Source organism: Thalassophryne amazonica, chromosome 2 (genome assembly GCF_902500255.1).
Source record: "Thalassophryne amazonica chromosome 2, fThaAma1.1, whole genome shotgun sequence".
In the NCBI taxonomy this organism is placed as follows: Eukaryota; Metazoa; Chordata; class Actinopteri; order Batrachoidiformes; family Batrachoididae; genus Thalassophryne; species Thalassophryne amazonica.
The window spans coordinates 157,372,718-157,397,710 of record NC_047104.1 but is presented as its reverse complement, the minus strand read 5'-3'; the positions used below and the strand labels follow the sequence as shown (position 1 = coordinate 157,397,710).

The window sequence follows — 24,993 nt, the reverse complement described above, 5'->3', positions numbered from 1 at the left end:
AAAAAACAAATTATTCTCTCTCTCTCTAAATTAATCTCTGCATAAGCTAAATTTCGCAAAATTAATACATCAACAAATACAAATAAACCGAAAATAACGGCGTGAGGAGATGGTACTAAACATTATTATTATTATTATTATTATTATTATTATGACGGTTGTTGAGGTAGTTTTCACTTTGAGAAACAATTTAATGTCTTGTGCGAAGAAACGAAATCTTTTCATTTGCAGACCATCAAACAGCGTGTTGCTGGTGGTGTTCGGGTCGAGTCCCGCTCTGGGCCCGGTTCTGCCCGCAGCAGCTGAGGCGGATCAGCCGCTGATGAACGCGCGCGCAGCGGATTCCAACATAATTAATGAGCTAATTGACGGCGGGCGGAGACTGGAGGCGGCGCGCGGACAAGAGCGGCGAGGCGCGCGCGCCAACGGCAAAAGCGGCCTCGTCCTCAGTCGGTCGGTCGGTGTCACCGAGTCGGACGCTGATGTGAGTCCACAGTCTCGGCGCGTCTTCACCCACCTCACAGCAGCACGTCTGTCCACCGGCACCTTTCTGTTGCTCGTCTTCATGGAGGAGTCCGGACCGTGGAAGTGAACTTCACCTCGACTCTCCTCACGCACGGCAGGAGTCCCCGCACGCACGCACGCACGCACGCACGTACCCACCTTCACCGGTCGAGCACCGCGCCGACGCTCCGGGCACAAACCGACACCATGAGTCTGAAAGCGGACGCGGAGTCCAACGGCGGCGGCGGCGGGTCCATGGAGGAGGAGGTGAGCTCGAAAACACTAAGAACGTTTGACTTCCTGCAATCCACAAGGTTTAAAAAACAAACTTAAACGGACTTAAACAGCCACGTGTTCGCGTGACTTTGAGTTTTAAATATGCAGAAACGTTTTTGGCCGTCTGCATGTCGGTCAATAACAAAACTGAAAAGCCAAAAGTTTTGACTTTTTTTTACGTCACTTTCTGAAGTGTAGTCATTTCTTTTTTAATAAAGGCATTTTTTTCTTAAATAACTGGTCCGTATCACAGCTGTCTAAGGAATTATACAACTGTCGTTGTTCTCAAATTGCAGACACAATTTCTATATTTGCTTCATTTAATCTTTATTTCACTGAGCTCAGGGTCAGTGATTTATAAATGTCTTCACTTCCAGCTGTAGAATTTACACTTTGCAATCTTTATTTAGATCATGTTGAAGAGTGTAATTACAATTTAAAAACGTGTTCTCAAGTGACGTAATTATTTTTTAATTTGTATGTTGTCGCTAAAAACCATGTGGTGATTATGTCCATGTCTCCAACCCATTGCATGAAGGTGTGAGTGCAGCATCTCCAGCTTCGTTCTTGCATTATTTTAGTGTCTCAGTAATGAGAAGATATGACGTGTAACAGAGATCCACCACTTAGGATTCAAACCTGTGTCCTTATGTAAGACCAGGTGGCAGGTTTTTTTTTATCTTACAAACACGTCTGGAAGCTTCACTAATCTTTTACATGCGATCTGGACTCTGATAAAAACGTTTAAAGTCAGTTTAAGGCTGCTGTGCTGACAGACTGCTGATCACTGATCCATGCTGCCTTCTTAGTGGCCTGAGTTTGTTTGATTGTGTTTTCTCTGTAATGTCTCCTGATGGAGACACGGGGGGGGGGGGGGGGGGCTCTGTGCCCCTGTTCATTTTGATTCTTATGGCTGCTGGCCTCAACTAGATTTCTCATTGATGCAGCTGAACAGGCCAAGTGGCTAAAAATAAATTGCCTAAAATAAAATAAACTCCTGAGGACGGGGTTGACGCATCTTGACAACCTGTTACTGTCTGTAGTGTAAGTGAAAGGTTGCAGGTGCAACACCTGAAAGTGTCGGGGGGCTGGAGCTGTAGGTCAGAGGAAGGAAATGGTGTCACGCTGCTCGCTGTCGTCTGCTGTAGTTCCTCTGACCTCCCCATTGTACTGAGGACCTCCCCGCTGCCTGGGAACTAACGGGCGTCGTGTTTCCTCGGCCATGCTGGGCTCTGCTCAGCCTCGAGCTCGGTCCGGGCATGTCCGGGGCTCCTCAGCTCATGTCTGAGCAATCTCAAATTAAAACGGTTATTTTTAATGAGCAACAATTCTTAAGGCCTTTTTTGTTTCCCAGTCTTTAAATTTTGAGTCTATACCTTGTCTCTTTTTTGAGGGGTTGGTCAGGTGACTGTTATAATTTGGGTTGTCTGGCCAAGTGTTTTATGGATGAACATTTTGTCTCATAACCTGCAGCCTGCTCAACATGAGCTTATAGGAAACTCAATCTGTCTCTCACTAATGTAGTACAAACTCAGATTTCCCCATAGTAGTTAGTTGTCAGAACTTGGATATTAGATTTAATTTAACAAGGTGCTGATTTCTGAAATGTTCTTGCGACTGTTTTTGTTTTTAAATCCAGGTAAGAACGCTGTTTGTCAGTGGCCTGCCGGTTGATATCAAGCCAAGAGAACTTTACCTTCTCTTCAGACCTTTTAAGGTGAGATGCGTCAGTGATGCACCAAGTGCTGCTGGAGATCAAAAACACACCTCGGTGTCTCGGTCTGCTGTGGAACTGTAACTGCGATGCTTTAGGTGCTTCCTGTCCCGGTACTTTAACAAACGCTCCCTCATTACGGGAACACTGGTGACTTGCATTTATAGAAATGAGGCCACATGACTGTTGAAGTAATTGTTTTTGATTTGGCTTCAGTTCCATGAAGGCACCTCCCACCCTTGTCCTCACTCCACAAATTGGAAGTGTATCATTGCACATGGATGATCTTGCGGAATGTGTAAATGAGTAGCTCTGACCCAGGAAGCTGCTGCCGCCTTCAGACACTGTGAAACCACTTGTTTTGGATCTTATGTACATTTAACATTCAACACCGTCCGTCTGTGTGAAGACGCTTAAATCTGACTTAATGTCTGTGAATTTTAGATTTGACCCCAAATTAAAATCTGTTTACAAGATGGAAAGAATGTTTCTCTTAAAGGAAACCTGCCTCCAGTGAGTGAACGGACTCTGAATTACTGACACTAAATCTGGTTTGGATTGTTGCTAAGGATTTATTGAGCCAGTGAAAGTAGTTTAATTTTCCATGACTGTAAATCAGGATGAGAAGAGCTGCCGTTTATCAGCACTCGGGCAAAGTTCCCCTGTCTCAAACTCACTCGTGCTCCATCAGTCATTTAAATGACTTCAGGCGGGACGTTTGGAAGATCTGAACTAAAACTAGTACAAAAGGTACTAATGGAATTCCGGCCTCAATTACACAGCAGTCCTGTTGCTTGAAAAATCTGGAAACTCTTCTCATCTGTACTTGAACTAGTGAAAACGGCAGTGCTTTAAATAAAATGTTGCGTCTGAGTTCTGATCATGGTGATACGTGACTGGACGGTGGATAAGTGGCTGTCTTTTTCTCTGCAGGGTTATGAAGGGTCACTGATTAAGTTAACATCAAAACAGGTGAGACACTTCATTAGTTTGCATTTAAACACAGCGGCTGCAGTGTCTCCTCGGTGTCGGTGGGTCACACTGGTCCTTCATAAGCGGGTGTCTTGTAAAGCACTTCATGAAACACTTGCATAAAAGGATATTTGTATTTTGCTGTGTTCATAAATGCTGGGAGTGTGTTTTGTCTTCCAGCCTGTCGGGTTTGTAACCTTTGACAGTCGCTCTGGAGCCGAAGCAGCGAAAAATGCATTGAATGTAAGAATCTGTCCACTTGTATGTCATTTCCTCTTTTGTCATGTTAAAATCCTCCCTTTCAGCCCTTAATATTTCTTAAATTGTGCTTGATTTTTAATCCTGGCAATGAGTGGGATTTGAACAGTTTTATCTCAGACGTCTCAACACCAACCCATTTTGTCTTTTATAATTCAATGGCAGGGCCATTTTTGGAAAGAGGCCAGAATCCTGTAGCCTTACGGTAGTTTACTTTGACCTTGATACACCTCCCTTCCTAGTCTGGTATAGCTTTCCTCAATTTGCATATCACTGCTTTACTGTGATACTTGTTCTGTAGCCACACTGGTAGCCTCATGGACACGTCCTCAGTAGTGAGACCTTTTGTTTCTTCACCCAGTAGCCCACGTTGGCAGTGTCTAACACTTCTCTCTAATAGCCTAGCCTTCTTTATGAGCATCACCTCTTAGACACACCAGCAGCCACACACAAACACACACAAAAATACTACTCACTTGCATGTGGTCACAACGCTTACAGCACAAGAACACAAGCAGGGTAAAACCAGCACAGAAACGTCACTAGAGTCTTGTCGTTGGCTCCTTTCCTCATCGCCTCCTGGCTGGGGCCACGGGGCGGGCTTGACTTGAGCCCCAGTCGCCCCTGTTCTTGACTTTGCCATGAGGAACAATGTGCGCACGTTGAAATACTTGAGTGTCTCCTTCAATCTGTACACTAAAGTCACAGCTGCTGTGAACAATAAGCAGCCCAATGAAGATTTATTTCCAATGTACCACAAACGTGGTGAGATCAGTGAGCTTGATGGACACATCTTAAGTATTGAAACCAGGCTTTGGGGAAGGAGGCCATGTCAGACTCTAGAGCTACAGCTCTTCAAACTCAGCCCACCTCCCTTACAATGCTCCCCCTCCATCTCTCCCCCAGGGTATCCGTTTTGACCCCGAAAGTCCCCAGACCCTGCGCTTAGAGTTTGCTAAAGCCAACACGAAGATGGCAAAGAGTAAGCTGATGGCCACACCGAACCCCACAAATATCCACCCTGCTCTAGGAGCTCACTTCATTGCACGGGACCCATGTAAGTTCTACGGCTGCAGCACCTTTAGGCTCTTTCACGCTCACCTTGGCAGTGCCAGTTATAAATTGTCTGTTACACTTTCGATATCTGAATGTTTTTGGTTTCCAAGTAAAGTGTTAAATGTATCTAACACTGGGAACTAACAAACCCTCCATGCATGCGTCAGCTCAACTGTTATGAGCCGCTTTGCTTCTGCCCACTTGGGGAAACTCCACTAATGGTATAACCTAGCCACATTTCTCCTGTATGCCTAAATGCCGACTTGATTCATTGGGGCTGTTCTCACTTATGAGTTTAGTAGTTTATAATCTTCTGAACCCCTGATGACTTCATACATTGAAAGCTTGTGCTTAAGTTTCCAAAGTTGTCCTTTTATGCCTCCTTTTAGGTTGTCAATGCCACAACCTAAAATGATGCTTTGTAACAAGTCGATACAAAGGCCACATGTAATGGTGTTAATTTACCGTAACCTTAAGTTGAATGTGGCGTCAGGGATTCAGCCACCCTGCAGGTCTTTGGAAGAGGGAGGAAGCCAGAGAGCCTGGATTGAACCCATGCCAACTCCACACAAGTCCAGGTGGGAAACAATCCCAGGACCTTCTCGCTGTGAGGCAATGGTGCTAAATGCAAAGCCCTAACGCTTTGAGTTTAACTAAATTAAACCTATTTTCACTAGTAATAACAGTACTTGGCTTTCTACATTGAACATCTGACAAACTTGTAGTCTCCATACTTACTGTGGCCTAATGGTCATCTAACACTTCTGAACAGTGTTAAACGGCTGTACATTTTTAATGTTAACTGTACCTGAAAGATGTGACAAACTAAGGCACAAGGTGTACGTTTTAAGACCAAGTCTTCCTTACTCTCCTGATAGATCACTAATCCACAGTAACAAACTGCAAGACAAATTAAATTATTGCAATATTAGTTACTAGCATAATACCGGTAGATTGATCTGAAGTGTCTCCCAAATTTCTTTTAGTCAAAGTATTAATGAAATGAGTAGATGGATAAAATATTAATGTTCACAGCCAATTTTACTATATTAGTCTGGTATTTTCTTTATTGTGGAAAATACTGAGAAACCTGTCCCAAGATCCTGTAAACTTCTATGTTTAATCCATTTGTAGTTTATGTGGTAAATTCTGTTTTACCCCAAAGTTGATCTTTATTTGACTAACTTCCTTGGCTTTTAGGTAAAATTCAAGGTGCTTGTTCTACCTAATAAGAGCATAGTGCTTCCACAGCAAGCAGCTAAATTTAGTGGGGGTTTTTTTGCATACATGCTGATATTAGTGTGAGCTTCCTCCATTGAGGAGTGAGATGTTCTTTTGAAAACACTTTATGATTTTGCTGAGAAAGTGTTGTTTCAGGTAACTTTACACATTTCCTGAAAAATTTGATGGGTTCCGCCTCATCTATAATCACAGATGTGAGAAGTAAGACTGAGTGAAGCTGGAAATGAAAGGCAATATGCCTGTCCCGCAAGTGGCTGGAAGACTTTAGAGTTCACTGAGGTAGAGTGCAGCAAAGAGTAACAGGTAACTGTTACAAACCTCAGTGGGCATGTTGAAGGGAACAGATGACAAGACTACAAGGACTCAGGCTAAGGAAAAGGCTGCCCAGGAACATTAAGGATGGAGAAAAGGACTGGTTTGGTCAGATGAGCTGGGACGGATATGCAGCAGTTTGGTAGCGACAAAGCTTGCTCCAAATGTGAGGACAGTGTGAAGATGGAGGGTGTAATGAGGCACTGAACAGGAAATGGAGAACATGCTGACAAGGATCAGAGTGAAAAAGCTGTTGGTCTAGATGGCATGCCAGTGGAGGCAGAGATGAAGTTTTTAGACAAGGTTATTCAATAAGTTTGGATGGCAGTACAGAAGTAGACCGTTAAACCAGCTTGGACTGGATTACATTATGATCTATAGGGAGTAGGATGAGTTCTGAGACAGTGCTCCACTTCAGAGAGGGAAACAAAAGTCAGCAAGACTGAGTACCTGTGAATGACAAGGAGTGAAGCAGTGGTGAAGGTGTCTTAAATACTTGAATCAAATGTTCAAAGTAATAGTGAAAGGAATGATTTGTAATAGAAGGGTATCTGCAAGTGTTAAAGGAAGGTTGGATAATAGAACCACCATCTAAAAACCATGAAACACAGCTGTTCTCACTGATGGGCAGATGGGACTGATGATGCTTCTGGCTGAAAAGGATGGACTATTATAAATGGGTGGTGGACAGTGCAGGTCAGATGGTTTAGGGCAGTGGTGGCCAAACACATTCCACACAGGGCCGAGAGGGTACAGATTTTCTTCGCAACCAACTCCAAGAGGTAATTTCACTGAACTCATCCCATCTGCTCAGAGATATGGAGTCAGTGATTGTGAAGAACCTGCACCCTCTTGGCCCTATCTGGAATGTCTCTGGATACCACTGGTTCAGAGAGCGGTGTCAACTCAGAATATGGTGCCATTTTGGTTCAAACTGCACTGAACTACTGAATGAACCTTTAATGTTTTCAACATTTTTTAAATCATTTAACCACATACACCACATCCAGGTACAGGTGCTATCAAAATAAATATAAAAATAGATATCAAATTTATGATTTTATTTAATTTACAGCCTGATTTATGCAGCTGCATTTCTGTAACTGTCATACAATGACGTGCGTGACAGTTTGAAAGTTCTCAGTCTCTGGATTTTGCTTTATTCTGGATTAAGTTGACCCTCAAGTTTTTCTTTCTACAATCACCTCCAAATCAAAAACTATACAATTTCCTGTTTTACTGACTTCAGGCTGTAAAGTTATGGACTTTTCTGATCCATTTGTAATCGGCGTTCGCTATAAAAACTGACAGATGAAGCAGTGAAAGCAGCAAAGTGTCAAATCACAGCATTTTGTGTCTGATTTAGCAGGTGCACATCAGGCTGTGGGTCAGTTTGAACAGTGTGGAAAAAAAACTGTTGGACTTTTAATCACGTAAATGACTCCGGTCCCACACGCGAGGGGTTTTTAATGGAAATACATTACAATCGGGTGGGACATTTTATCTGAATGAAAAATCCATTATATACTGTTTATTACATGGAAAACAATACAAAAACTTTCAGACTTTTTTGTCTGACTGTGAATATCTGGTTTATACGATGACAGTTTAGTTTTACTGTACACGGGACTGAACAATAAATTTACCTCTCAAAGCTTTGAAGTCGCTTCATCCCACTTTATTTTCTCAAATGTTTCTTCTGTTCAGATCTGAAGGACTCTGTACATCTTGAAGCCCTTGTTGCGTCTATTTGTGCCTCCAAATGCACAACAACCCGACATTTTCAGCGAATAAATAAAATATCTGGATTTCCATGCATACAGATTAACAGCGAACACTATTTTAAACCCAAGATGGCACCAGGAGTCACGGGACCGATTTTTTTTTTTTTTTTTTTTTTTAAACTCATGTTGCCACTCTCTCCAAGGCAGGCTAGTTCAGAGAAAGTGAGATAAACCTGATGGTTTGAGCAGAGGTACCGGGGGGGTATACACTGGGAAAAGGCTGTCCAACATGGAGCTGCTGGTTAGGAGAGAATAGACCAGAGCTTCTTGGATGTGGTGAAGGACATGCAGGCGCAGAGGACGGGGTGAAAATTAGCCTGATCTGCTGTGACAACACATAATGGAAGTTTTTGCATTTTAGCAGGTGATGAATTTCAAATCTCTGGTTATACAAGTACAGACAGAAGGTACAGCAGGGAAAATAAGTATTGAACACATGTATTTCTAAATGTGCTATTGACTTGAACTCTTCACTAGATGTCTAACAACCTAAGTAATCTACACTAAGAAATCAGATGTCCACAACATGGAATGACAGAGGGATAAAGTATTTATCACGCTTATGAAATTTAATACTTTGCACAAAATCCACAAATTTGATTTTTGGCCCATTCAGTGTTAAACTCTTGGAGGATCTGTGGCTCATCTATGAACACTGATCTTTTTCTTAGTTTTTTCTTCTATTGGATTCAAGTCATGTGATTGGCTGAACTATTCTAGCAGCTGTAATTTCTTTGAAATGGTTTAATTGGCTGCTTTGGATCACTGTCTTGTTGAAATGTCCACTCATTTCATCTCCATCATCCCAGTACATGGTGGCAAATTTTATAATTCAGAATGTCTCCTTCCTTCAGTTATGTTTACTGGTGCTGTATGCTGAGACCATGATGCTCCCACCTCCGAACATCAAAGTTGGTGTGGGGTTTTTTTTGGGGGGGGGGGGGGGATGTACAGTGGCATTTGACCCCAACTACGGTGTACAGTGTATTCACAGCACTTCACGTTTTCCAAAATGGATGAAATTTTTTTCCACAAAACTCTACACACAGTACCCCATAATGACAATGTGAATTTTGTATTTTTTTCATTTATCAAAATAAACTAAAATCACATGTACATAAGTATTCTGCCTTTTCCATGAAGCTCAAAATTGAGCTCAGGTGCCTCCTGTTTTCTCTGATCATCCTTGATGATTCTACACCTTCATTGGAGTCCACCTGGGGTAAATTCAGTTGATTGGACATGATTTGTAAAGACACACCTGTCTACTTATAAGGTCCCACAGTTGACAGAGCACAAACCAAGCATGAAGTCAAAGGAATTGTCTGTAGACCTCTGAGACAGGATTGTCTGGAGACACAAATCTGGGGAAGGGGACAAACACTCCTGCTGCTCTGAAGGTCCCAATGAGCACAGTGGCCTCCATCATCTGTAAATGGAAGTTCAGATCCACCAGGACTCATCCTAGAGCTGACCGCCCAATGGTCCTAACTAGCAGTAACATGCAGTGAGGTTGATGGCTGGTGAGATACTAATTTCATCACAATCAGATTTACAAACATATGAACCCCACAGAGTAGCTTATTCACGGTTTGATTGGTGGCAGTTAACAGGTTATATTTAAAATCTCATATCAGTATTTTTACACATAACTGTAGCACACTTGATTAAAAAAAAATTATGGTATCTTACCTTAACTTATAAATGAAGTCAATGTGCCGTTCCTTCCAAATAAAAGCATCTGACGTGTCTATAGAAGTTTTTATCTTCCATCCATTTTCTTCCGCTTTATTTGGAGTCAGGTTGCGGGGGCAGCAGCTCAAGCAAAGCCGCCCAGACCTCCCAATCCACACACACCTCCCCCACCTCCTCCGGGGGAAGCCCAAGGTGTTCCCAAGCCAACCGAGTAGTTCCTCAAGCGTGTCCTGGGTCTTCCCCGGGCCCTCCTTCCGATGGGACATGCCTGGAACTCCTCTCCAGGGAGGTGACAGGCCATCTGGAAAAGATGCCCGAGCCACCTCAGCTGGCTCCTTTCGACGTGGAGGAGCAGCGGCTCGACTGAGCTCCTCCCAAGTGACCAAGCTCCTCAACCTATCTATAAGGGAGTGCCCAGCCACCTTGCGAAGGAAACTCATCTCAGCCGCTTGTACTCACAATCTCGTTCTTTCGGTCATGAGCCAAATCTCATGACCATAGGTGAGGGTTGGAACATACAACCCCTGGCAATAATTATGGAATCACTGGCTTTGGAGGATGTTCATTCAGTTGTTTAATTTTGTAGAAAAAAGCAGATCACAGACATGACACAAAACTAGTCATTTCAAATGGCAACTTTCTGGCTTTAAGAAACACTAAGAAATCAGGAACAAAAAATTGTGGCAGTCAGTAACTGTTACTTTTTTTTTTTAGACCAAGCAGAGGGAAAAAATAGGGACTCACTCAATTCTGAGGAATAAATTATGGAATCACCCTGTAAATTTTCATCCCCGAAACTAACGCCTGTATCAAATCAGATCTGCTCATTAGTCTGCATTTAAAAAGGAGTGATCACAGCTTAGAGAGCTGTTGCACCAAGTGGACTGACATGAATCATGGCTCCAACATGAGATGTCAATTGAAACAAAGGAATATCAAACTCTTAAGAGGGTAAATCACGCAATGTTGCAAAAGATGTTGGTTGTTCAGTCAGCTGTCTAAACTCTGGACTAAATACAAACATGGGAAGGTTGTTAAAGGCAAACATACTGGTAGACCAAGGAAGACGGTGTCAAGACAGAAAACTTCAAGCAATCCCATCAATTGAAAGGATGTTTGGGCATGAGGAAATCATTTTTCAAGATGATGATCCATCTTGCCATAGAGCAAAAACTGTGAAAACATTCCTTGCAAAAAGACACAGGGTCAATGTCATGGCCTGCAAATAGTCTGGATCGTAATCCAGTTGAAAATCTTTGGAAGTTGAAGAAAATGATCCATGACAAGGCTCCAACCTGCAAAGCTGATCTGGCAACAGCAATCAAAGTTGGAGCCAGATTGAAGAGTACTGTTTATCACTCATTAAGTCCATGCCTCAGACTGCAAGCTGTTATAAAAGCCAGAGGTGGTGCAACAAAATACTAGTGATGTGTTGGAGCGTTCTTTTGTTTTTCATGATTCCATAATTTGTTTCCTCAGAATTGAGTGATTCCATTTTTTTTTTTTCCCCCTCTGCTTGGTCAAAAAAGTAACCGTTACTGACTGCCACAATTTTTTTTTCCTGATTTCTTAGTGTTTCTTAAAGCCAGAAAGTTGCCATTTGAAATGACTTTAGTTTTGTCATGTGTGATCTGCTTTTTTTCTAAAAAATTAAACTGAATGAACATCCTCCGAGGCCAGTGATTCCATAATTTTTGCCAGGGGTTGTAGATGGATCGGTAAATTGAGCTTTGCCTCCGTACTCAGCTCTCTCTTCACCACGACAATCCAATACAGCGACTGCATCACTGCAGATGCTGCACCGATCCATCTCACACTTATCCCTCCCTTGCTCGTGAACAAGACTCCGAGATACTTAACTCCTCTACTTGAGCAAGGACACTCCACCGACCTGAAGCAGCAAGACCCTTTTTTCCGGTCAAGAACCATGGCCTCGGATTTGGAGGGTGCTGATTTTCATCCCGATGCTTCACACTTGCTGCAGACAGCCCCAGTGCACGCTGAAGGTCCTGATTTGACAAAGCCAACAGAACCGCATTGTCTGCAACCAGCAGAGATGAGAATCTGTTGTTCCCAAACCGGACCCCCTCTACATCCTGGCTGCGCCTAAAAATTCTGTCCATAAAGGTAATGAACAGAACCGGTGACAAAGGGCAGCCCTGGTGGAGGCCAATATGCACTGGAAACTGGTTTGACTTACTACTGGCAATGCGAACCAAGCTCCTGCTGTTATACAGGGACCAGATAGTCCTTAACAAAGGACCCTGTACTCCCGGCGCACCCCCCACAGGGTGCCCCAAGGGACATGGTCGAACGCCTTCACCAGATCCACAAAGCACATGTGGACTGGTTGGGTGAACTCCCATGAACCCTCGAGCACCTGATGGCATGTGTAGAGCTGGTCCAGTGTGCTGCGACCAGGATGAAAACCACACGCTCCTCCTGAATTCGAGGTTTGACATAGCTGTTGAATTCTCCTTGCGTACTCTAGAATAGACCCTTACCGGGGAGGCTGAGGTGTGATACCCTGTAGTTGGAACACACCCTCCAGTCCCCCATCTTAAACAGAGGGACCTCCACCCCGGTCTGCCAATCCAGAGGCATTGTCCCCAACCACCGCACAATGTTGCAAAGGCATGTCAACCAAGACACTCCCACAACATCCATAGACTTAAGGTACTCAGGATGTTTCATCCACCCCAGGAGCCTTGCCACTGAGGAGCTTTCTAACCACCTTGGTGACTTTGGCCTGAGTGATGGATGAGTATTCCTTCCACCACCTGACAACATCCCCAGTCAGGGTCAACAACTCCCCGCCCGCACCGTAGACAGTGCCGGTGGAGAGCTGCTTCCACCTCCTGAGGCGTCGGACGGTTTGCCAAAATTTCTTCGAGGCCGACCGATAGTCCTCCTCCGTGGCTTCCCCCAACTCCTCCCAGACCCGAGTTTTTGCCTCTGCAACTGCATGCTTTGTCAACTGCCTTCAGGGTCCCACTTACCAACAAAGACAAGTAGGACTCCTTCATCAGCTTGATGGCATCCCTTACTTCCGGCGTCCACCACCGGGTTCGGGGATTGCCGCTACAACAGACACCAGAGACCTTGCGACCACATCTACGAGCGGCCGCATCGACAGTGGAGGTGGAGAATGTGGTCCACTCGGACTCCATGTCTCCAACCTCCCCCAGGATCTGGGAGAAGCTCTCCTGGAGTTGGGAGTTGAAAACCTCGCTGACACAGGGTTCCACCAGTCATTCCCAGCAGAACCTCACGATACATTTGGGCCTGCCAGATCTGACCAGCTTCCTCCTCACCCAGCGGATCCAACTCACCACCAGGGGGTGATTGGTCAACAGCTCTGCCCCTCTTCATCCGAGTGTCCGACACGTGGCCGAAGGTCATATGATACGACTACAGTCGATCATCGACCTCCGCCTCAGGGTGTCCTGGTGCCATGTGCACTAATGGACACGCTTGTGCTCCATGGTGTTCGTGATGGACAAACTGACTAGCACAGAAGTCAAACAACTGAACACCACTTGGGTTTAGATTGGGGAGGCCGTGCTTCCCAATCATCCCCCGCCAGGTCTCACTGTTGCCGCCCACGTGGGTGTTGAAATCTCCCAGGAGAACAATGGAGTCCCCAGTCGGAGCACTATCTAGTACCCCTCCCAGGGACTCCAAGAAGGTTGGGTACTATGCACTGCCGCTTGGCCTGTAGGCCGAGACAACGGAGAGACCTGTCCCTGACCCGAAGGCGTAGGGACGCGACCCTCTTGTTCACCGGAGTGAACTCCAACACATGGCGACTGAGCTGGGGAGTGCTGTGCTTTTACAAAGAGATTTCTTTTTTTGTAATTCCTTGGTAATCACACCTTTTTAGTGTCATTTTGGACTGAACCAGATATTAATTTGCACGGACAAGGGGCAGGACTGATTTGTTGTTAGATTTCACCTTTTTGTTTTGGCTTTCAATGCCTTTGTACCTTTCTTTCAATAGTTCCCTGTCATTTCGCATTTACTCAACTTAATTTCTGTATTTATTGTCTTGGTTTCTTTATGTGGATTACTTCAGTAGTTGCTGACATCTGGTGAAAATGTCAAGTAGAGTGCCTTTAGAAACAGATTTACTGAGGGAAAAATGGTGACATATTCTGTACTTTGTGAATGGAAAAAATATACAAACATTTCAGTGGCATTTATATATATTTTTTTTTTTTGGCTGACAGAAAGATGAAAACTGGAACAAACTTTCTCAATAACCAAGAAAAGTGACAAGGACATGGTGTCTGGTCTCCAGGCTGATTTTTAAGAATGAAACTTCAGTTCCCACAAAATTAAACTTTCTTGTACGGCTAATCAGTTAACAAGTGTCAGACTGCAGGGACAAGTCAAGACAAGCAGTTGAATTTGAAACTGCTAAGTTTTTAAAACTAAACCAGTATTCACGCCTAAGTCAAGGTTGATCCCTTCATAGGTTTCAGTAGGTGGTTGAAGATGTTTGTCGCATGGCTTGCATTATTTCTGTCTTGGTAGAAAAGTGTCAATCCAGTAGGTGATACTTGAAACCTGACTAATCAGTGGCAAAGCCAGAAGTTGTACTGCAGCACCGAGTAAACATCCTCTTGTACGTTAATCTGAGTCTACCTGTGTACCAGTTGTTCACCTGATGAAGCTCTTTCCCTCCCACTCAATTTCTGTAGATGACCTGACGGGGGCAGCACTGATCCCAGCGTCACCAGATGCCTGGACCCCTTACCCCCTGTACACCACAGAGCTGACACCAGGCCTCCCTCACACAGCCTTCACCTACCCAGCAGCTGCTGCCGCTGCTGCAGCCCTCCATGCCCAGGTGAGGGACCAACTGGGGTTCTTCAGTCAGTTTCTACTCTTTAATGCACCATCCAGCTCTGAGAACAGATGTCGTGCATGCAGATAATTCAATGCATGACTTCATCTGTGCACTGTGGTGACCACTGTAGTTCATTTGATCAAGCTGGTTCAGCTATAGGACTTCAAGACTTAAAATCCAAGCATTAAAACAATGTGATAAAGCTGTCAAAGGCATGTGAAGGTGTCAGGCTAATGTGGGTAAGTCCATAACTGCATACAAGCTGCCCCAAGGGAGCAATATAGAGCAACAAAGAGGCCTAGGGCAGAACTGAGCCATCTCATACAGCAGGAAACTGATACTCCTGCAGTATGAGAGGCTATTCAGAGACGCCAAAGTAATCTCTGTTCCACATTGATCAGTTTCACATGCTGCATTAAGGTCTCATTGAAGCAAACAATGTATATTACCATGTTAAGGTGTTGAGCTTCAAATGCCCAATCAAGACTTGACTTCTGAGTAAAAGTTTAAACCAAAAATGGAAAATGACTTGTTCTAATCAGTCAGTGTAGCTGGTGTGTACATTCCATGATGTAGTATGACGTACCAGCAATCATTTGCCTCGAATTCTTAATGTCAACCAGCTGTTTTTGGCTCCTGGCCTCTGTGGAGCTCTGAGACATTAATTGCTCCTTAAAAGGAGCTTGCTCCCTGTAACTTGGACATGTGCAACAGGAAGGAATTGCTGTTCATGTAATCATGAACGATGACCCTGAGAGGTTCCTGAGCTTTTTGGTTCATGACGACATTCTAATATTTCTATAGCAGTTTGAACTGATTCTTAAAATGACGCCAAAACAGAACATTGGAATATGAAAAGTGCAAATACAATGATCATTAGTTATGACTTCTGTCATTGTATAACCTAAGGTTTTTTTTTTTTTCTAGTCTGCTTAATTTGATTTAATATGGATCCATTCCTGCAGTATGTCCCTTCAGCTCAGGGTTGCCACACTTTTTGGCACAAGTTTCACACTGGATGCCCTTCCTGATCCAACTTGACATTACATAGAGAATGTGCAGGGATGGCCTAGAATTGGAACTCGTGCCACAACCCCTGCCACCTGCAGTATATTAAAAAAAAAATGTTGACACTAAAGCCTAAAAACTTGTAATGTTGCCATTCCTTCTAACGCTGAGTGCATCCAGAAAGTATTCACAGCGCTTCTTTTTCCACATTTTGTTACAGCCTTACCCAAAAGGATGAAATAATTTTTTTTTTTTCTTCACTTCAACACACATTAGATTAGATAGAACTTTATTGATCTCTTGGGGAGACTCCCTCAGGGAAATTGATGTTCCAGCAGTGTTGTATAGTAGCACAGTATCAAAAGTGAAAGTAAAAGTTTGCAATATAAATACCAGACATACTGATTTACTGGCTCCTCCTGTTCCCCTCCTTCCTGTCCTCTCATTCCGAGTGAGGAGTTGTACAGTCTGAAGGACAAAGGAGTTTTTCAGTCTGTTGGTCCTGCACTTGGGAAGGAGCAGTCTGTGGCTGAAGAGGCTCCTGGTTGCTGATGACGGTGTGCAGAGGGTGACTTTTTCTATGTTGCAAATTAAAGTAATACTAAAATCACGTGTCCATAAGTATCCACAGTCTTTGCTCAATACTTTGTTGATGCACCTTTGGCAGCAATTACAGCCTCAAGTCTTCTTGAATATGATGCCACAAGCTTGGTGCACCTATGTTTGGGCAGTTTGGTTCATTCCTCTTTGTAGCACCTGTCAGGCTCCATCAGGTTGGATGGGGAATGTTGGTTTCCACTAAGCGGTGCGGGTCGCAACTGTTAAGTCTGGCTTGGTTTGCATTTCCACGCCAGAGGAACCCTTTTGTTTGGCAGGTGGAACATTTAAATATTGATGAGCACGTCACTGAGTGCATGTATGCTGTCACACAGCTTCACACCCTCCACACAGAGGCTAGAGTAACTTTATTTTTGTCTTGGTGGATCATGGGATTTATTTTCATGTGCCAACTCTTAAACAATTGACTCAGTGGTATTCATTCATGTGAATGAATGGGGCACAGTGAATTGGAACTTTTAAAATGAGTTGTGGCGCAAAGAACTGGGGTCCCAATCTGGTCAGTCCCCCTGCCTGGCTCAGGCTCAAATGCACCGGGAGCAGAGAAACCAGAGGGGTTTCTTTTAAAACAGTTTCTTGAGCCGCTAAGTATTTTCAGACAGTTTTCCAAAATCAGGAGGCTTTATGTGGTTTTCGCCAGGCTGATGATGAATCTGACTGAAATGTACAGATATGACTTGATATTTACTCCGTGTGAATGGTTTTATATTTGCATGACTGCAGCTTTCCGCCAGTCAGTGGTTGTATTTCAACTTATGAGTAACTTACAAGAAATGTCAACAATCGCATAACTTGCCTACTACTTATGTCCTACATGCAGAATGTACAGTGAGGAAAATAAGTATTTGAACACCCTGTGGTTTTTGCAAGTTCTCCCACTTAGAAATCATGGAGGGGTCTGAAATTTTCATCTTAGGTGCATGTCCACTGTGAGACATAATCTAAAAAAAAATTCTGGAAATCACAATGTATGATTTTTAATTTATTTGTATGTTACTGCTGCAAATACGTATTTGTGAAAATCAATGTTAATATTCGGTACAGTAGCCTTTGTTTGCAATTAGAGGTCTAATTTTTTACCAGGTTTGCACAAACTGCAGCTGGGATTTTGGTCCACTCCTCCATACAGATCTTCTCCAAATCTTTCAGGTTTGGAGTTTCAGCTCCCTCCAAAGATTTTCTATTGAGTTCCAGTCTTGAGACTGGCCAGGCCACTCCAGGACCTTGAAATGCTTCTTACGGAGCCCCTCCTTAGTTGCCCTGGCTGTGTGTTTGGGGTCATTGTCATGCTGGAAGACCCAGTTATGACCCATCTTCAATGCTCTTACTGAGGGGAGGTTGTTTGCCAAAATCTCACAATGCATGACCCCATCCATCCTCCCTTCAATATGGTGCAGTTGTCCTGTCCCCTTTGCAGAAGAGCACCCCCAGAGTATGATGTTTCCACCCCATGCTTCACTGTTGGATGGTTTTCTTGGGGTTGTTCTCATCCTCTAAACATGGTAAGTGGAGTTGATTCCAAAAACCTTCTCCCATGCCTCCTCTGGATCATCCAGATGGTCACTGGTGAACTTCAAACAGGCCTGGACATGTGCTGCCTTGAGCAGGGGGACCTTGCTGCCCTGCAGGATTTTAAACCATGACAGCATCATGTGTTACTAATGTAATCTTTGTGACTCTGGTCCCAGCTCGCTTCAGGTCATTGACCAGGTCCTCCTGTGTAGTTCTGAGCTTTCTCAGAATCATCCTTACTCACAAAGTGAGATCTTGCATGGAATCCCAGACTGAGGGAGACTGACAGTCATCTTGTGTTTCTTCCACTTTCTAATAAATAATCATAACAGTTATCTTCTACCAAGCTGCTTGCCTGTTGTCCTGTAGTCCATCCCAGCCTTGTGCAGGTCTACACTTTTGTCCCTGGTGTTCTTAGACAGCTCTTTGGTCTTGGCTATGGTGGACAGGTTGGAGTGTGATTGTGTGTGAACAGGTGTCTTTTATACAGGTAACAAGTTCAAACAGGTGCAATTAATACAGGTAGAGTGCAGAATAAGAGGGCTTCTTAAAGAAACATTAACAGGTCTGAGAGACAGAATTCTTGCTGGTTGGTAGGTGATCAAATACTTATTTGCAGCAGTAACATACAAATAAATTTAAAAAAATCATTGTGATTTCTGGATCTTTTTTTAGATTCTCTCACAGTGGACATGCACCTAAGATGAAAATTTCAGACCCCTCCATGATTTCTAAGTGGGAGAACTTGCAAAACCGCAGGGTGTTCAAATACTTATTTTCCTCAGTGTATGACTCATACACTAGCATATGTCAAATACTGTGCATGCCCAAAGATTTTTGAGGTGCTCGGTGTATTGCAGCATACGAGGTCTCTTAGATAATAAACCGACCCTTTTATTTTTTTTTAACTATATGGATTTGAATGACATGCGATTACACCAATCATGCTTAAACCCTCGTGCGCATGCGTGCGTTTTTTCACGCGTGTCGGTGACGTCATTTGCCTGTGGGCAGGCCTTGAGTGAGATGTGGTCCCGCCCTCTCGGCTGAATTCCTTTGTTTCACACGCTGCTCGAGACGGCGCGCGTTGCTTTATCAAAAATTTTTTCTGGACCTGTGAGGAATATCCGAGTGGACACTATTCGAGAAATTAAGCTGGCTTTCTGTGAAAAGTTTAACAGCTGATGAGAGATTATGGGGTGTTTCTGTCGGTGTAAGGACTTCCCACGGAGCGGGACGTCGCGCAGCGCTCCCAGGCGACGTTGTCTGGCTGTTTTGAGCTGAAAACATCCTAATTTAAGGTTCTGTTGACCCAGGACGTCGTGAGAGAACAGAGAAGATTCAGAAGAGGCCGGCATGAGGAGTTTATGTGGACATTCCACTGTTAAAGGTCATTTTGTAATGAAAGAGCGTGCGCGCAAATTCGCCGAGTCGTTTCCATGACGACGACGCAAATCTGTGTGCGCCGCGACCAGAAAAACACCTCCATGTTGAAGACCATTTGTAAAATTCAGGCGGCTTTTGATAGCTTTCAACAAGTGAGTAACTGAGAAATTGTTTAACAGCTTGGGCATGTTCCAACTTGCCCGTTAATGTTTCCAACGGAGGTGTTTTTCCTGTTGCGACCCCCCGCGGTCGGGTCCGGCCCGACATGCGACTCTGCCCGCACGTTCTTTCATTACAAAATGACCGTTAACAATGGAATGTCCGAATAAACTCCTCATGCCGACTTCTTCTGAAAGTTCTCTGTTCTCTGACGACTTACTGCGTCAACAGAGCCTGAAATGTGGAAGTTTTCAACTTGAAACGGTGAGACGCTGCCGCCTCGAAGCGCAGATCGCCGTCAGGCGCCGTGGACCGTCCTTAAAGCGACACTACCAGACCAAAATCTCTCATCAGCCGTTAAAATTTTACCGAAAACCAGCTGAATTTATCGAATGGTGTCCACTCAGTTGTGCCTTACAGTTTTGAAAAAATTTTTATCAAACAAAGCAACAGTCTCTGAGCCATTCCTAAACAATGAAAAAAATCGACGAGCGGGTGGGCGACTCCTCACTCAAAGACTGCCCACAGGCGAATGACGTAACCGACAGGCGTGAAAAAACTCTCGCATGCCCACGAGGGTTCAAGCATGTCTGATGTAATCACACGTGATTCAAATCCATATGGTTTTTGAAAAAATTGTCGGACACTTTTCTAATAGACCTCGTATATCAATGTGCTTAACTTATAAAACTTACCCATGTTCGTTTTTATAGTTCTGATGAATTAGCAAAACTTCCAGAAACTCTTAATGTGTTCATTATGGGGTGTTGAGTAGAATTTTGAGGTGAAAAGTTAATTTTCTCAATTTTGGAATAAGGCTAACATAAAAAGTGAAGTGCTGTGATTACTTTCCAGATGCACGATAGATAGGTTTTGTGATGAAATATCTAAAGAGCTCAAGCATGTTACCACCCTTTCACATTGGTGTATTCGTAGATCTGTTTATTGCAGCATTGTTTCATTTAAGTACGTGTACTCAGCCTTTTTCAGTGTTCATTCATACTTGCAGCTGCGTGTTTGCATTTTAATGTGTGCACACTTGCGTGTACCATGCTGCACCAGTTCAGTGCCATTTTCTGCCTCTGTGGAAGTGCGCTCTGTTCTCTACTGCATGGTGTGGTGGGGCTCAAAAACAGTCATTTAACATTATTTTTATTTATATTTTTTGTCTTGGTGGATCACTTTCATTGTGTCCAGATGCTGCTGAGTCTGGCTGTGGTAAAGGCTGCCCTGAACGAAACGCTGTGACTCATTAAAGTTTTAAACCTCCGGTTGCTCCGATCAGGTCCACTGACTTGATCAGACTGATCGATCAGGGCATTTGAGTGCACCGACATGAGTGTTGATCAGAGACACACAGATATTTCTGAGTTGAGGTTCAGAACACAGGTGCTGTGCTCATGTTCTCCAGCTGATGCACTCAGTTTTGGTTGTGTACAGGAGCGCAGTGTTGCACAGACTTGCTTCAAACTGTGTCCAGCTCTCTACACCGAAGAACATTAAACATGTTTAATTTCTTCTGTCCTACGTGTGTAGCCCTCAACATACTGCTGCATATTGAGAAAAAACTCCATGTGAAGTGGGTGGAGAGCTGGTCATTACAGCGTAGACGATACGCTGTAATGACCAGCTCTCCGAATACGCCAATGTGACGGGCTTAACAGCCAGATGAACATATACTCATGAAAGTGTTTGTCATCTGGTTGGACGCGTCACAAATAACACATGCGAATTCTTTCCCTCAAACACTTAAATGTTGGTGTGTCTCTTAACCTCTTGTTGAAGCAGATAGGAAACATCTTAACTGCCCACTTCGGTTTGAGATGTAGACATGTTTGTTAAAGGTGTTGAGTGAAGTACAGCACAGTGTTGGGCTTCTTGTAACAGTGGAAAATATTTCAATTGGGTCACTTAAAGTTCATTGTAGAGCACAAGAGTGCTCCACTGCAAATCACTGATTACATAGTTATTTTTTGAGTTGGAGGGTGCAGGGGAACTTAAGTGTCAGGAATTTGTGGTACTTGGATGAAGACATTGTCACAGCTGATGGCTTGTACTGGAGGTGCCAGCTGTGTCTGGATGCCTGACATGAAGGAGGGGGTGGAAAAGCCTTTTTAACTGTGGTCTGATGAAAGATGCTAAAATGCCCTGAATTCACTTGTTGCCAACTTCTGGCCTCACTACAGTTGTGCAAGAGAATTGGTGCAACATTCTTCAAAGTGTCTAAATGGTTCAAGTTGTCTGACTGTTCTTGATCTCTGTAATCAGGCTTAAGAAATTAGATACTTCTCTGCTACAGGTGTTTAAAGGTGCAGTGCAGGCTGTGGGAATGTATGGTCTGTGTGCGCACAGCGGTTCAGCTGGGCTCATTTGAGTGCCTGCTGACTGCTTCAGGAGGCTGTACTGCAAAGAGGTCAACATACTCGTGCTTTTATGAGCTAGATCAGCAAATACCACAACTGTTACCTGATCACATAAAACTGGCTTCCAATTTCTTTAAAGAGGCTGTGCAGCATGTCGCGACTGTCCAGCAAAACTACAGTCTATCGGATTTATATTGAACTTGGCACAATATTTACAGCCATTGTATGCAGTGCCTAAATTCAGAGCTGGTTTTGTGTAATCTAGTGCTTTTGTATGTACACTCACAACCAACCGTCTGTAAAATTCAAACTAGTGAACAATTCAAACCCCACCACTGCCACATTTCTCCGTGTAATGTGGAGTTGTCAGGAAGGGCATCCGGCATAAATCTTGTGCCAAATAAACATGCAGATCCACTTTAGATCTGCTGTGGCAACCCAGAGTGGGGGAAAAAAGGGAGCAGCCAAAGGGTCTTACTTTTAGAGATTGATATTAAAACATACCTAAATTTTAACTTCTACTTGGGTTCAGTCTTGAAATATAAACCTTGTATGTGGAATTTGATATTTTAAACATTAGCTTATTTGATTATTCTACACACTAACTTTAAACTGTGCACAATTTTCCACTGCCAAATTATCCAAATGCTTAGTTTGAAATGCACTGGCATGCAATTTGGAGGGTCTGAAAGTGATGCTTGAAATGGTGAACATAACCTGGTGCAGGGCATCTAAAGCTTCCAGCATTGTGTAGCAAGGTGGCCTAGAGCCACATTAATGTTCCTAAATCACAGCATTATAGTGTAGCAATCTTACTTGCTAGTACAGCTCTCAGGTGTTCAAGCTGCTACCATACTTGCGTATTAACATTCCAAAATTGAGTGAATAACTGAAGCCTAAATTTGTTCTGGTGTGCATGACTTTCCTCAGATGCGCTGGTACCCAACTCCATCTGAGAATTCCCAGCCTGGATGGAAGTCTCGGCAGTTTTGTTAAATAACTTGGTAATAGAAATTGTTCATAATCCCAATGACAATACACCAACAGTCACTGGCTTTAAGTACTCATTGAGATTTCTTCTTTTTTTGCAGGCACCTGGAAGCAACACCTTTGTCTGAAGTGAGGTCTGCCAAGTTTGTCATTAATATAATCAGGTTTATTTAAGACAGATGTGCATTATAAGCAGTATTTATAGCTCCTCCCAGTGGTGTTAGGTGGAGTTTGAGTTGAAACTATCTTGCTGTCGACAATCTGAGCTTTTCCTTGGCAACTACTGTGGTACTGTCTTAGCACTTCAACAACCTCATGCAAGCCTAGCTGTACTCTGTGGATCATAGAGGCTGGCAGATGTTTCCCAGGTGGTTCAGCCTGTCCTTCCATGGATTACCACAGCTTCTGAGAGGTTTCGAAGCATTAAGTTATTGCATGTTAAATTCTTCTTCTTTTTTTTTTTGTCATGAATAGAACAAAAAGTTCAGTGTATCCTGATTTTTAGTGTTTGCTTCTTTTCCCTGGCCTAGGCAGCAAAGTGTTTATTTCTTCTAGACCCTGGTCTTACGTCTGAAAGCCCAGCTGCTGTGTAAATGGCTCATCTCGCATGGACCTGAGTCCCTTAACCTGATCATATCAGTGTCTGTCGGCGTTTGAACAAAACAACGCAAACGCTAATGTGTATATTTATACTTTTGTAACTAAATGGACCTGTATGGTATAGACGTCTAGTAATCTGTGCTTTTTTTTTTTTGGAGGGGCGGGGAGATAACTTGAGATCTTAGAATCTTTTTGAAGTAGTTTTAAAGGAGAGTGCAATTTGTTTAAAGGTCATGTGGGTATCTGTCAAGAAGTATTCTGAACATGGTCTGTGCCATTCTGCTAAAATGAGATTGCAGTTTAAAGAGAAAAAAAACTTCTGAATGTGAAACTAGACAAAGGGTTGCTTTTAGGGAGCCATTTTGGAATGGGAAGCAGGATTAGAGTGGAGAAATTTAGTTTGTGGTTTAGAAAATGTCTTTGTATCTGCTGTGCATAAGATGTTACAATCCTGTCATGAATAAATATAACTGAATGCAGTTTTGTGCTGTGACATTACTGATGTCCTGCAGTGGATCTAACCTGCACTTGACCCTCGAACTGATCTGAATGATAGGTTGAGTTCTCATTAAAAAAACTGCAATGTGGTAAAATGTATTCATAAATATGAAAGAACAGGCTCTTAATAATTAACTATCACATACTGTTTTTTTCTCAAGATTTGTCATAGATCATAAGTTTAAGATAAATTATCATGAATTTAATTTTCAAAGTGGCACTGACAACACTCATACTGAGCATAATTTCACTTGCATAGACTGATTTTGGAGATCAAGCAATAATTGCAGATGGGCTTTGAGGTCCCACATAGCTTTTCTGGTTTCCTTTTCTAACTTTCAGAATTTAGTAAATTAGCATTTGGTCCATTGATACTTGTGTAGACACTAATCCCTAGAGGCACCTATTTTTTTTTTTTTTTGGTTTCAAATCTGGGCAAATGCAGTCCCAGAAAATTCCGAATGTGACAAACGGGTGTTGTAAACAAGTCAATGCTGCTAAAAATACAAACTTACAGAAACCGATACTATTTTGACATGGTTTGCACATAACTGGCATAGCATGTTTCAAGTACATACGTCAGAAGGTGGGGGGGACATCATATTCTGTCCCCCCTGGTTGAAAAGGTGGGAGGACATGTCCCCCCTATCCCCCACCAAATTGCACCCATGCCCCCTTCACATTTACATTTCATACAGGGTCTTCAGGTCCACTGGACCCGGGGCTATTGAAAGTGTGGAAATCATAGGTCCTGTTTACCCTCATTTTCCCTTTCTGCTCTCTGGGCCTGTGGGTGGAACAGAGCAGAGTGAAGTGAAGCAGATGAATGGGTCCTTGGTGAAAGGATGCAGTGCTCCCGCACAAGAGTTCAACATTGTGCGGGGACTGCACCCAGATTCCCACACATTTCTCCTTCTGTCCCCAATCTTGGGGCCCTGACACTATAAATAGCTGTCAACATGGTTCCATACCACAAGTAATCAACATGGCACAGTGATTCTCTGTTCAGGCTGCCTTACAGTTGATATGGGAAGAGATGGAGGGTTTTGATGGTGATGCAGAGGAAGGTTCAGAATGTGAGATCACACTTCTAAACATTCAGTCTGACACTGTAGAGGATGAGCATCAGCCAGCTGCGAAGTGTGAAAGAGCCTCGGGACCAGCCCTTCAGCAGCCAGGACTAGTCTGAAGTGT

The 24,993-nt window shown here is 43.5% G+C and overlaps 1 protein-coding gene across 1 annotated transcript; it reads left to right on the top strand.

Moving 5' to 3' along the window:
* The first annotated feature begins 455 nt into the window (after positions 1–455).
* On the top strand, positions 456–23,780 carry LOC117501205 (RNA-binding protein with multiple splicing 2). The gene is made up of 8 exons (XM_034160066.1): positions 456–771; positions 2,420–2,497; positions 3,428–3,466; positions 3,647–3,709; positions 4,631–4,781; positions 14,517–14,665; positions 22,642–22,715; positions 22,803–23,780. Exons 1-7 carry the CDS (start codon positions 712–714, stop codon positions 22,705–22,707), a joined length of 606 nt encoding a protein of 201 aa, XP_034015957.1. The 5' UTR covers positions 456–711; the 3' UTR covers positions 22,708–22,715; positions 22,803–23,780.
* Positions 23,781–24,993: the final 1,213 nt, after the last annotated feature.